This window comes from Leishmania major, chromosome 36, assembly GCF_000002725.2.
Source record: "Leishmania major strain Friedlin complete genome, chromosome 36".
Classification (NCBI taxonomy): Eukaryota; Euglenozoa; class Kinetoplastea; order Trypanosomatida; family Trypanosomatidae; genus Leishmania; species Leishmania major.
In genome coordinates this window covers 2,653,801-2,666,644 of record NC_007287.2, presented here as the reverse complement: position 1 = coordinate 2,666,644, position 12,844 = coordinate 2,653,801, and the positions used below count along the sequence as shown (strand labels likewise).

At 55.2% G+C, this 12,844-nt stretch overlaps 6 protein-coding genes across 6 annotated transcripts; all 6 read left to right on the top strand.

The window, feature by feature from the left end:
- Window positions 1-430: 430 nt before the first annotated feature.
- LMJF_36_6950 (delta-6 fatty acid desaturase) lies at window positions 431-1,633 on the top strand (the record flags this gene model as incomplete). The annotated part of the gene is made up of 1 exon (XM_001687238.1): window positions 431-1,633. The coding sequence occupies one exon, from the start codon at window positions 431-433 to the stop codon at window positions 1,631-1,633; it is 1,203 nt and encodes a 400-aa protein (XP_001687290.1).
- Window positions 1,634-2,860: 1,227 nt separating this feature from the next.
- PDI-2 (protein disulfide isomerase) lies at window positions 2,861-4,294 on the top strand (the record flags this gene model as incomplete). The annotated part of the gene is made up of 1 exon (XM_001687237.1): window positions 2,861-4,294. One exon carries the CDS (start codon window positions 2,861-2,863, stop codon window positions 4,292-4,294), a length of 1,434 nt encoding a protein of 477 aa, XP_001687289.1.
- Window positions 4,295-5,102: 808 nt separating this feature from the next.
- On the top strand, window positions 5,103-5,510 carry LMJF_36_6935 (conserved hypothetical protein; the record flags this gene model as incomplete). Its single annotated transcript, XM_001687236.1, has 1 exon — window positions 5,103-5,510. The coding sequence occupies one exon, from the start codon at window positions 5,103-5,105 to the stop codon at window positions 5,508-5,510; it is 408 nt and encodes a 135-aa protein (XP_001687288.1).
- Window positions 5,511-5,968: 458 nt separating this feature from the next.
- On the top strand, window positions 5,969-7,840 carry LMJF_36_6930 (RNA editing comple protein MP63; the record flags this gene model as incomplete). Its single annotated transcript, XM_001687235.1, has 1 exon — window positions 5,969-7,840. One exon carries the CDS (start codon window positions 5,969-5,971, stop codon window positions 7,838-7,840), a length of 1,872 nt encoding a protein of 623 aa, XP_001687287.1.
- Window positions 7,841-8,595: 755 nt separating this feature from the next.
- Window positions 8,596-9,423, top strand: LMJF_36_6920 (conserved hypothetical protein; the record flags this gene model as incomplete). Its single annotated transcript, XM_001687234.1, has 1 exon — window positions 8,596-9,423. One exon carries the CDS (start codon window positions 8,596-8,598, stop codon window positions 9,421-9,423), a length of 828 nt encoding a protein of 275 aa, XP_001687286.1.
- Window positions 9,424-10,280: 857 nt separating this feature from the next.
- On the top strand, window positions 10,281-11,894 carry LMJF_36_6910 (putative T-complex protein 1, theta subunit; the record flags this gene model as incomplete). The annotated part of the gene is made up of 1 exon (XM_001687233.1): window positions 10,281-11,894. The coding sequence occupies one exon, from the start codon at window positions 10,281-10,283 to the stop codon at window positions 11,892-11,894; it is 1,614 nt and encodes a 537-aa protein (XP_001687285.1).
- Window positions 11,895-12,844: the final 950 nt, after the last annotated feature.

The following is a 12,844-nucleotide window of genomic DNA, read 5'->3' as shown; positions in this document are numbered from 1 at the left end:
TGGCGTACTCTACTGGTTTCCTCAGCGACAAGAAGAACGGCATGAAGAGGAAAGGATACCACTGGGGGGCGTGTCCTCTTGTGTGTTACGTGCGACATTGGTCGGCCACGAGGAAGTGGTCAAGCGCGCGCTCTCAGCAGATGTCGTCCTCGCGCACCTGTCAATCTGTCTCCTATGCCCTTGGCGGCGTGGTGGCAAGGTCGTTTGCGTAACTGATGGTTTAGCTGTGGCAGCTTGACTGACAACCATCTACTTGCTTTTCCTCCTTTTCTTACTGTGGTACCTGTGCTATGGAAAGCGAAGGGTGCTTTCTAGTCGTTTTCTCCTTTTGTTTTTGCCCCAATCTCCTTACACTTCGTTTCTCTTTTCTATCGGCTACTCGATCGTTTTTTTTAGAGAAGGTGTGCAAACGCCGCGCAACACGTCGAAGATGGTCTTCGAGCTCACTCCCCCGTACAAGTACCACAGCTCGTTGCCGAAGTGTGTGATTCGCATTGACGACAATTGGTACGACTGCACATCCTGGCGCAACTCGCACCCTGGTGGGGCGCAGATGTGTGATGAGTTCCATGGAAAGGATGCCACGGATGCGTTCTACTCGCTGCACTCGAAGGAGGCGATTCAGAAGCTGAAGCGCATGAAGGCGCTGCCGCTCAAGGAAGGCGATGAACCTCGCGATCAGGTGTCGCTGAACTTCGAGAAACTCCTTCAGCAGTTGCGAAGCGAGGGGTGGTTTGAGCGGAGGTGGATTATCGACTTTGCACGGAACATTATGCCCGTCATTGTGCTCTGCGTTGTCGGAACGTACCTGAGCTACTCGCGTCCTTTTCTGGCCACCATTCTCATTGGACTGGGCATGCAACAGGGCGGCTGGCTTGCGCATGATTTCACGCATGCCCGCGGCAAGTTTGCCCGCTTCCTCGCCAATGCCTGTGGCGGCATGATCAATGCGTTCTCGGTCGAGTGGTGGTCAAACAAGCACAACAGTCATCATATTTTTGTGAACCGCAAAGGCATGGACGCGGACATCCACAACGAGCCTGCCCTGTTCCTCTGGGTGCCGGATGTATCCGAGGACACCGCGTGCCGACGGTATCAGTACACGTTCTACCTTGCCGCGTACGCTCTCCTGTACGTTTCGTGGCGAATTCAGTCGCTGCGGTTTGCACTGGGAAGCGGTAACAGGCTCGAACTCTCGCTGATGGCGCTCAACTACCTGTGGTTGGCGCTGTTGCCGTGGAGGGTTTCCCTGGGCAGCGTGCTGCTTGGTGGCTTTTTTGTCGCCGTGGTGGTGACGGTGAACCACCAGACAGAGGAGATGATCGAACATGACGAGCCGTACAACTACGTTGTTGATCAGCATCGCGCCACCCGTGGCGTCCACTGCTCCGACCCCTTTTTTGAGTGGTTTTTTGGTGGCATGCAGTACCAGCTGGAGCATCACCTTCTTCCGATGGTTCCCCGCTACCGGTACCCGGAGGTGCGGCGCCTTCTGCGCAAGTTCTCGGAAGACAATGGACTGCCGTTTCACGTGGAAGGAGTCTGGAAGATCACCAAGATGAACTTTGACATCTTGTACAGTATCTCCACGACGCCTGCTCTGAATTCAGCGGAGGCCAAGAGCGGGAAGTAGGTTCGGCGCGGAGCTGCACGAATGAGTGGCGCAATCTAGACGTTCACGTCTGTCGTGTCCTAACGGGAGCACGTTCCAGTAGGGCAAGAAAAGAAGGCAGTGTTGTTTTTTTCTACTTAGGTAAAATGCTTGTTTGAGTGAAATGTCCGCCGAGATGATCACGAGCTAAAGAGGCACTCGGTTTGTTTTGATTTCTTCTGTTCTCATTCGAACGTCGGTGAGAAGCCTACTGAAACAGAACACTTCCTGCTATCTTTTTCCTCTTCTTTTCTACTCTCTCTTGTGGCTCTCGTCTGGTAACGAAACACGGCCATGAGACATCGCGGAATGAGTACTGTTTTGCACCGCAATTTGAGTGCTGTTGCCTGCAGTTTCAGGCGGGGACGCATTAACAATGGTACGATTAAAGATGCCCGGGGAAAGCAGCATCGTACTTGGTCGCCAGCGAGTGATAGCTGCATTTTCTGTTGTTGTAGCCACTCTTTAGTTTCCTTTTTTTTTCGTACCGCGTTCGTGCTGCTATTCGTTTTTACCATACTTTATCCACAACTAGTACTAAATCTTAGTTTCCTACTTTGCATGGTGTGTGCCGTTCTAATTCCTACGCAGTTATGAATAAATAAGAATGTGATTGACGAAGTAAAATCTCTGAAGGAGGCACGTATGCGGTTAGCGCGTTTCTCTTCGATGCTCGGATGACTTGAGCGCTTCTCATGGTAAACGCGATACCCAGGATGAAGTGAGCCTCGTGACCCCGCAATGTGCACCAGTGTGTCTCTCAGTGCCCAGTTTCCTTTCCCTGTCTGGTTGAAATGCCCTAGAATGTCAGTAAAAGGATAAAAGGACATGTCTGGTGCCTTGTGCAACGTGTTAACAAGGTTTGGGTTGTCGGCAGTACTCTTTGCTGACGGACAAGTACGCTCTTGATGGCGACACAGCGTCATCTCGTTGTGGCGGGGAATGTAAACGGGTGCGCCGATTCGACCTGTCTTACAAATTCGTGACTGTTTCTCGTCCTCTAGTCTTTCTCTATTCTACCCACACTTGCCTCTCTGCGCTCTCTGTGCCTGTGCGGGCGCGCAACGTGCCTTTCTCTCCGTATTGCCCAGCTGTGAGCTGCTGCCTACTGGCAACGTGTACGCCATTCCCGTTTCTTGATTCTGGTGCAGTGCTCAGCTCTACCCTATTTGTATTGATACCGTTTTCCTTTTCGTTTTGCAAAGAAAAATGCAGCGCTCATTCCTTGTTTTTGTTCTGTGCGCCCTTCTCTTCTGCGTCGCGTCCGCAGAGGTGCAGGTGGCCACTAAGGACAACTTTGACAAGGTCGTAAGCGGGGATCTCACGTTGGTCAAGTTTTATGCTCCGTGGTGCGGCCACTGCAAGACACTCGCCCCGGAGTTTGTAAAGGCCGCTGACATGCTGGCCGGCATCGCGACCCTTGCAGAGGTCGATTGCACCAAAGAAGAGAGCCTTGCTGAGAAGTACGAAATCAAGGGGTTCCCCACGCTGTACATCTTCCGTAACGGTGAGAAAGTGAAGATCTACGATGGTCCCCGCACTGCCGCCGGCATCGCGTCGTACATGAAGGCGCATGTCGGTCCATCGATGAAGGCCATCTCAACGGCTGAAGAGCTGGAGGAGCTCAAGAAGGAGACTTTCCCGGTGTGCGTGGTGAAGACAGCGAGCACCGACTCGGAGATGGCGTCGATGATAACCAAGGTGGCGGACTCTCTCCGCTCGCAGATGAACTTTGTGCTCGTGACGGATGCGGCCATCTCTCCGAATGATGCCATGGAGTCGGTTACGGTGTATCGCAAGAATGCGGAGCGCGAGGCGTACACCGGCGCTACACCAATGACGGCAGAGTCGGTGAAGAGCTTTCTCACGAGTGCTGTGTTGGACTACTTTGGCGAGCTCGGCCAGGAGAGCTTTCAGAAGTACATGGAAGCGAACAAGGATAAACCTCTTGGGTGGGTGTTCATCGACAAGAACACGGATTCTGCGTTGAAGGGGTCACTTGTGGCGGTGGCGGAGAAGTACCGCTCGCAGGTGTTGCTAACCTACATTGACGGCGATCAGTACCGCCCCGTCTCGCGCCAGCTGGGCATTCCTGAGGATGCGAAGTTCCCGGCGTTTGTGGTCGATTTCGAGCGCCGCCATCACGTGATGGGGACGGACACCCCAGTCACCTCCGAGTCTGTCGCTGCGTTTGTGGAGAAGTATGTCAAGGGCGAGACGAAGCAGACCGTGATGTCCGACGCGATTCCCGCTAAGGAGACGGTGAACGGCCTCACAACGGTGGTGGGTCAGACTTTTGCGAAGTACACGGACGGCACACAAAACGTGATGCTGCTCTTCTACGCGCCGTGGTGCGGACACTGCAAGAAGCTGCACCCCGTCTACGATAAAGTGGCCAAGAGCTTCGAGTCTGAGAATGTGATCATTGCGAAGATGGATGCCACGACGAACGACTTTGACCGCGAGAAGTTTGAGGTGTCTGGATTTCCAACGATTTACTTCATCCCAGCCGGCAAGCCGCCAATCGTGTACGAGGGTGGCCGCACCGCAGACGAAATCCAGGTGTTTGTGAAGTCTCACCTGACCGCCTCCGCCGCTCCATCTGGCGGCCCTTCCGGCAACAGCGAAGAGGAAGATTTGTAGGACTGCAAGGGATGTGGCGTTTATAGGCTGCCCTGCCTTCCCTTGCTGTTTCTATGACGGATTAGGCTTTTTTTTGTTATATGTGGGGTGGTCAAGAGAGTGCCAGGGCTCCTTCTTTATATCCTTGCGCTTTCTTTTATTTTGCTTCCTTGTGTTGACGTCTATGCATGCGTGCTGTCGACGACTCTTTGTCAACCTGCGTCCTATCTAGTAGCATCGATGTGAAAAGAAGAGTAGAGGGAGGTAACGATGCGTGCGCTGGCTGCCGTTTTCATGGGCGCAATTTCGAGAAGGAAAATCGGAAAATGGACAGGATAGCGAAATTAGCGCAACGACAAGGTCGTGCGTCTTTCTCTATCGGTCATTAAATTTCTGGGCTTTGTAACAATGAAAGAAGTCACACAAAAACTGAACGGACTCATCGATTGTCAATGTCAGCGCGGTGCATCGAGCGTGCTTTCTGTATGCAGGCTGAGGATCCACGGTACTTGTGTGGCGCTGCTGTGTGATCGGGGTGACGGGTTGTAGCGGTCAACATTATCTGTACCCGGCGCTCAGCGCGCGCCTTCAGCCTAAGCGCGGTTACCCTCAACTGCGCGAGAAGGAACGGATGACTCATGCGAATGACACCGGTCTTCGCTGCAATGCCTCCGCTATTTGTTGCCATGCTTTCTGTGCCATGCGTCTACTTTCCCAGCTCTCTTACTCTGTTTTGCTCTTATTGGTGTTCCTTTGCGTGTACACGGTGGGGGCGATGATGGTTGTGTAACGTGGCTCTGCGAGCATGTGCACCAGGTGGCATTAAAAAATGTCGTTGTCAAGGATACTGCTGCAAGGTAGTGCGGCGGTTTCGTCGATCGGCGAGCTCTCTATTCATGCGTGCGTTGGTGTTATTCAGAACCCTAGTCGCGGCGTTCTCCAAGGGGAACCGGAGTGGTCATGCAAGCTGCTCTTGACGGAGTGCGGCATCCCGGCGCGGTGGCCTCCGACGTTGCGCGCAATTGCTTCGCAGCAGGTGTTTCACCTGCGGTGCCGAGGAGCGGCTATGGCAGGATACTGCTTCGCAAATCTGAGAGAAGGGGAGCTTGTCCACGTTGTATCTAAGCTCATCCACAAACCTAGGTATGTGCCTGTTCACGGCACCTACTTCACCACCACTGAGCTGCTAGTAACGGACTCACTAGGCTCCATTGTATCGGTTGCTCAGCTGGTTTAAGGTGGAGCCGCGGCTCTTCTGGATCGAGCGCGGTGACGCTTCTGCTCTTCGGACATTTTGACGTTTTTTGCAGCTTTGACAACAGAGTATCGTCAAGGTCAAACAGAAATCCCCGCGGAAGGGGGCAGTAGTTTTCGCCTTCGAAGGTGCGTTTTCCGTTGCGCTTCTCGACTTTTCGTCTATGCCACGGCCGCGTTTTTCGGCGCGGAGTCCCGCAGTGGCACTTGGTGGTGGTGGTGGTGGGGGGGGGGAACTCGCCTGGTGTTGCTTGTGCGATGCAGCTCTTTTTTTCCTGATTTCTCCGCTACCGTGCACTCTTTCTCTGCTAACATCGATTTTCTCCTTCGACGTTCGCAACTTGGACCTTTGGATACAAGTTGTGGAGCGACAGAAATCAACCTGAGGTGCCGCTCTTCCGTGCATTTTCTTTCTCTGACCTTCCTCCCCCGCCGAGGTTGATGACGATGAAGAGGCGGATCGGTGTCTTGGCCGCTGCTGCAGCGAGCCGCTGCGCGCTGCGCCGGCTGCACCACGTGTCGTCTCGGCCCTTGCACGCGTCGGGTGCTGTCGCCTCCGCGAAAGGCGCCTCAAATGCCGCTCTGTTGGGGGCTGTGCGGAATCAAAGTGCCGTCCCGGACCGGCGCTTCCACTGCAGCGTTTGCAAAAAGTCGTTTCGCTTAGAGATGGCGGCAAAGCTGCACCTTCAGCAGGTGCACAGCGGTGAGGGCGCGGTGGAGGCAGGCGCTGGTCCCGGACAGGGAGAGGATCAGGCGTCGCAGACCCCGGTGGGTGTATTTCGTAATGCGCCTCCGCAGGCACCAACCGTCGTTACACCGATCGTGCCAGACACTCACGAGCGCGCTGCGCGCCGTGAGAAGCCGGCACCAAAGCCACTTCACCAAGCCGAACGCGAGGTGCCAGGTATTGTGATGGAAAAGATGCTCTCTGTATGGGATGACACAGGGGTGAAGCGGATGGGGGATCAGTTTGTTCACAGTAGCATGGTAATGCGCGTGTTTGCCGCTCGCCCGTCTGACAGCGCCGAGCCGTTGTACGGCGTCATGAATCCAGAGGGTGAGAACCCGTTCGAGGGTGGCCCGTATGCCCCCGACGTGGCTGGTTCTATCACGAAGGACGAGGTCAAATTTTACAACATCGGTATAGGTGACGCGTTTGCGCTGGCGTGTGGCGAGTCTTTCGGTCCATTGCGTCCTGCTCGGTGCCCAAACCCATTCCTCCGAAAACTAGCAAAGGATGCTGCGAAAACCGCCCCAAGGGTGGGGTTGGCAGAGCAGCAAACGGCGCCGGTAACACCGTTCGGACAGCTCCCCATGTTTGGGCAGACTCCGTCTCCTGCTACGGCCCCAGCTCCCAGCGCCGCCGAGGAACCGTCGACCACGATCAACAGCGTCGTCTCTTCCCCCTTCGCCGCCGGCGCCAACGACTCGCCTTTTGCTGGGACGACGGACTTTCCGTTTGCTGGGCAAGGGCTCTCTCCGTTCGGATCGGTGAAGGAGCCAGCAGATCAGGCCGCTGCCGAGCCCGGGATTGCCGCGCGATCGGCGGCCTCGTCGGAGGCGCCGGCCTCACCGTTCGTGGCTGCATCTAGTGCTCTTCCTCCGTCCCCGTTCGCCGCAGCTCCGAGCCCTTTCACCGAATCTTCTGGGGCAGCAGCCCCGTATGCTGCGAGGGACGCAGCCGCGGTGGCAAGCGGCGCTGAGGGTCATGACGCCGCCTTCTTTTCCTCTTCCGCCGCGTCTTCCGTGAGCGCGCCGGCTGAGGTGGCGCCCGCACCGACGCATGTGTGTACCGTTTGCAAGAAGAACTTTTCGACGTATGACGGCCTTCGAATGCATAGCAAGGCCAAGCATGGGGAGGAGCTGCCGAAGGGGCGGCGAAACGGGAAGCGCGAGGTTCCGGACTTACCAGCTTTCATTCCCAGTCCGGTGGACCTCACGATGACGTCACCCTTCGGCTCGTCGGCGCAACGGTCGGCGTGGACGGAAGTGGAGCTGAAACCGTACGCGCAGTCTGTGAGTAACATTACTGTGGCGGGCCGCGTGCTGGATAGCGAAGTTTTGAGTGACGGGGCGTTGCTTTTGTCGCTTTTCGTCCGCGACTCGGCCGAAAGCGAGTCTGAGGTAATTCCTGTTCGATGCACCTCAGCTGCCTTTAGAACGCTTGGCAGAACGCTCGTGTATGGCGATCTCGTGTTCGCCTGTGGTTCGCTGCGCGTTTTGCCATTTACGGATAAGAAAACACAAAAGAGATACTCCTCGGCAGTCGTGCACGTGGGTCTTCCAACTGGCATGATTGCCAAACTGAATTGAGTGGCTGGTACACGTTCCCGGATGCCGGCGGCGTGCCCGCCACCTATCGTTAGCAGAAAAGCGGTGGTGCAAAGCTGCGCTGAAGGAAACACTTTCGGTGAAGCCTCTACAATGAGAGAGTGGATAGGGGTACGTTCCTACGTGTGTGTGTGTGTATGCGGGTGTGTGGGTAAGCGAAATCTGTTGTGGCTCTGCCGAAGCGTGCTTTTGGGATCCCTCTGTACCCGGCGTCTTGCGGGCTACCCCGAACTACGGCCATACCGCTGTGCATGATGGGAGGATGAGAACCATTCTCGATGCCTTTTTTTGTGTGTTATATCGCACAGTGTTTTTTTTTTTTGTAAATGGTTTTGCCTTTGCGCGAAACGAAATAAACGAAGTGTGCGGTGCACTGACACGCTGTTTTCGAGCTATGCTGCACTGTGTACACTAGTCACAGCGCACCATAGCACACACAGTGGAAGGGAAAACCGATGCAAAGTCGAAGACAGGTTGCGGCGGCAACCTTCTTGTCCCCTCAAGTTTTACGCTTTCCCGTTTCTCTCTCCCGCATTTTCTTCTGCGTGTGTGCGTCTACGTGTCTCTCTTATCCGAATCACGGAATATGGGGCATACACATCTAGAACAGCACACACGGACTGGTTCGCCTTTGGATACTTGCCCCACTGTGCACAACTGCAGCGATTTACCTCACTCCCTGCCTATTTTTGTCTTCTGCTTCGGCATCTGCAGGGGTGTTGCTCTAGTGCGACAGGATGAGTTTTCTTGTTCGAACGGAGGAGGCTGTAAAGAAGCTCGTATCCTTTATCGCCTCAGAGACCGCCGCGCAGCCGTCAGGCAACGACGTCGATGACCTTTTTGCGCCGGTGCGAGAGAGCAACAACGTGCCTGTTGATGTCCAAATTGCCTTTCTTGCCGCTCCTGCAGCGCACCGTGTTCCACTGTACTTTGTGGTGCCGCACGAAACTGTCAGCGGAACTCTGTGCTTGATCACACCGCCACCGCAGCGGAAGTATAAGGACCTAGTTTTCGCTCTGAGCGAGGACGGCGATGCAGTCGCTAAGCGTGTGAGGCGCGTTATTGATAGCAAGAAGCTCGCGGCCAAGGTGACAGACCCTGTGGCGGTGCGTTCGTTTGCCAAGAGCTACGACCACTTCATTGTGTACGGGCTCACCAATTACCCGCGTCAGCTGACAGGAGAGTTTCTCGAGCACCGCAAGGTTCCCGCATGGGTGAACAGCAAAGGCAAGTTTCCGGAAAAGCTTCGAAAAGCTGTGCACACTGTCGTGGTGTCGCGCCGCGGCGACAACCAGGTCACGTGCCGCGTGGGACACACCGGGCTCTCGACCCAGGAGCTTGTGGAGAACATTATAGCCTTCTTGGACAAGTTTGTCAAGCACCCTGACGGAGTGCCGCTCAAGAACATTCTTCACATCCGTGTTGCGGCCACAAGTACAAATAGCAAACGCGTGGGCTTGCCCATCTTTGGTCACGTTTTCCAGTTCAAGCCCGTGACGGAGTCGGCAGAGTTGCCGCGGAAGCGTAGAAAAATGGAGGCGTCGCTGTGTGACGAGAAGTACTAGAGGATGGCGAGGGAGGACTCTTGCTGCGATGTTGAATTATTCGCCCCTGCTTTGTGGATTACATTGGTCGCACGTCTCCGTGGATCCTCAAACGGTGGCGATGGCGGTGGCGCTCCGTTTCACTCTCGACAACACTCTTCACAGCTGTCATTGTGCTTTGTAGTGCAGATCCATGCTCGGAAACGGAGGCGGTATTTCTTATGGGGCTAAGCTTTTAAATTGATTCCGAATCCATCTCTAAAGGTGCTCGCTTAACATTCATGCGTGTCCATGATCACATCGACGAACCATTTCACCTCATATGCCATTCATTGTGTTTCCTGTCTCTTAGGAAACGCGGTTATTTTTTTGAAACGAATCTGGCCTTACCGTGCAGCTGCGTGTGTGTGTGTGTGTATGTAGGGGCGGGGCGGGTAGCTGCCCGGATGTGCGCTCTTCATCGGCAGTGCCGTTAGGTAGTCGCTCTCGCCATGGGCATCAGTCTACGGTGCGTCCACCGAGCGCGAGATTCGGCCAGTTTCTGTCACTGTAACTTACAGATGCGCGAACGTTGGCGCAGGGGAAACGAAGGTGCCAAGAGTCTGTTCCACTCTTCAATTTCCATCTTTTCCTCGTTTCGTTTTTTTCTGTTTGCGTACTCCCTTTGTGTATGTTTATGTGCGGGGAACTGGGCATTGTCTCGGTGAAGAAAAGCTATCGCCTGCTTTTTTTACCTGTCGCGTCGCTGGGGGTGCTATCGTAGCTGCACACATACAGCTGCTTTTCATCACCATTGTTCATCACAATCAACCAAAAAGACTCGTGCGCGAGATTCCTGCACGGCCGTATTTCTCTGTTTTCAGCCGCCTTTCGCTACCATGTCGTTTATGCAGACAGGCCCGCAGAGCATGCTGAAGGATGGCTCGACTTTCTTAGACGATCCGGTGCTGAAGAATATCGAGGCATGCCGTGAGCTGTCGAAAATCACGCGCAGCTCCATGGGCCCGAATGGGCTGTGCAAGATGGTCATCAACCATCTCAACAAGCTGTTTGTCACGCACGATGCCGCCACCATTTTGCGCGAGCTGGAGGTGGAGCACCCCGCGGCGAAGCTACTGGTACAGGCTGCGAACGCCATGCAAGAGGAGGTTGGTGATGGCACCAACTTTGTGGTGACACTCTGTGGCGAGCTTCTTTCGCAGGCGGAGTCGCTGGTGCGGATGGGATTGCACCCGAGCGAGATTATCGAAGGCTACAAGAAGGCGGGCAACAAGAGCCTGGAACTTCTGGACACGATGGTGTGCAAGGCCGCCGATGACTGCCTCCAGAAGGAGCAGGTGGTGGATGCGATCCGTACTTCGATTGCGTCAAAGCAGTACGGATACGAGGACTTCCTCGCGGATCTTGTAGCGGAGGCCTGCATCAACGTGTCCCCATCGAACGTTCGCTCCTTCAACGTCGACAACGTGCGCGTGGTGAAACTTGACGGCGAGTCGATTCTCTCCACGAAGCTCGTCCGTGGCTTCGTGATCGGCCGCAACACAGAGAGCAACCTGAAGCACCTCAAGAACGCCAAGGTGGCCGTGTACAGCTGCGCCGTGGACGTGCCGTCTTTGGAGACAAAAGGGACAGCGCTGATTGAGAACGCCGATGATCTCATCCAGTACTCACGCAAGGAGGAGGAAATCATGCTGGAGATCATCTCGAACATTCACAAGTCTGGCGCCAACGTTATTGTTTCCAACTCCAGTTTTGGCGATCTGGCGCTGCACTTCATCAATCGCCTCGGCATGATGGCGGTACGCGTCCCATCTAAGTTCGATCTTCGTCGTCTTTGCGCCGCCGTCGGCGCTCGCGTGTTGACCCGCCTAGACGCGCCGTCTATGGAGGACATGGGCGCGTGTGACTCGGTGGACGTGCTTGACATTGGTGGCAAGAACGTGACGGCGTTTGCCCAGGACAAGGACGACTCGAAGCTCTCCACGATTGTGGTGCGCGGCGCCACGCAGAACGTCTTGGATGACGTAGAGCGCGCCATCGACGACGGCGTGAACGTGTTCAAGGCTTTGACGAAGGACAAGCGGCTTGTGGCAGGTGCTGGCGCGGTAGAAATGGAACTGCAGAAAGAGCTTACCCTCTATGCCGAAGCGAACCCTGGTCTCGACCAATACGCTGTACGCAAGTATGCGTCCAGCTTCGAGGTGGTGGCTCGCACGCTTGCCGAGGTTAGTGGTTTCAACGGTACCGATATGGTGACGCAGCTAGAGGCCGACCACAACGCTGGAAAGAAGCACCAGGGTGTTAATCTGAGCGATGGCACCACGTTGGATGCCGTGGAGGCGGGCATTGTGGAGCCCCACATGGTCAAGTTCTGGGCAATTAGGCTAGCCACCGACACTGTAATCACGGTGCTTTCAGTGAACCAGATCATCGTGGCGAAGCAGGCCGGCGGTCCCAAGAACCGTCCAGACCAAGCACGCGACGCGGACTGAGGAGGCGGAGCGGGAATAGATCGTGCCATGAGAACCCCTAATTCTGCCTGTGAAGACGAGCAAACAAGTGATACCGCTCGCGTTCACACCTTCTTATCCGCCGCCTATTTCCCACTGCGCGAGACGCCGCTCAGTAGCGTTGCTTCGCTGCCAAACATCCATGTCGGCAGATGTGGGTGTAGGCGGTAAGAGTGTGATTGTGGGTGCCGGTCAATTGTTTGCCTCTGGGTCCCTGTTCTCCGTTTTCACTGGTCCTTGCTGTTACTTCCAGAATAGAGAGCCCGCCTTTGTTATTTCCCCTCCCCCCTTTCGCGCGTTTGATGTCTTGTGAAAAAAGAGGAAAGTCAGTGTTCGTATCTGCCTGAGGGTGAAGCGGTAGAAGTCGTTGAAGAGCGAGCAAGGAGGCCGCGGCGCCTCCGTGCGCGCGGGTTTGTTTTTCAGGGTAGGGGTATGATCTCTGTGTTGCCTTGGCTCTCATTCTCGTCGTTGCCGTGCTCGCTCCCTTTTGACCTTCGACGGTGTGAGGGACACGTTTCGATTTGGTCCGTGATGTGTGTCTGCCTCGCAGTGCCGGCCCGCGTTCCTTTCATTAAGTAAAATGGCGAAATAAGGCAAGAACACAAAAAAAACGAACACGATAGCACGCGGCAAGAAACTGCGAAATTACTGTTAACAGGAAGTCTTCACTGAAGCGCCCTATAGGCGTGCAACACAAGGGAAAGGACAAAAAAGTAGCAAAGGAATGGGGTATGGGAGCACCAGCGTTAAGCTCTCGAATGAGAGCTGTTCTTTGGCCACCACAGCGGAAAGGGAGCGAGGGCGTCGGGCGAGTGTCGGCGTATCTCTCGTTCAGTCTTGTGCGCTGCCCTGCTCACGCACCGCTGTTGCTGTTTCTCTCCTTACTCCGGTTCGACGGCCAGGTGCCCAACCACGATGCACAAAACGACTCT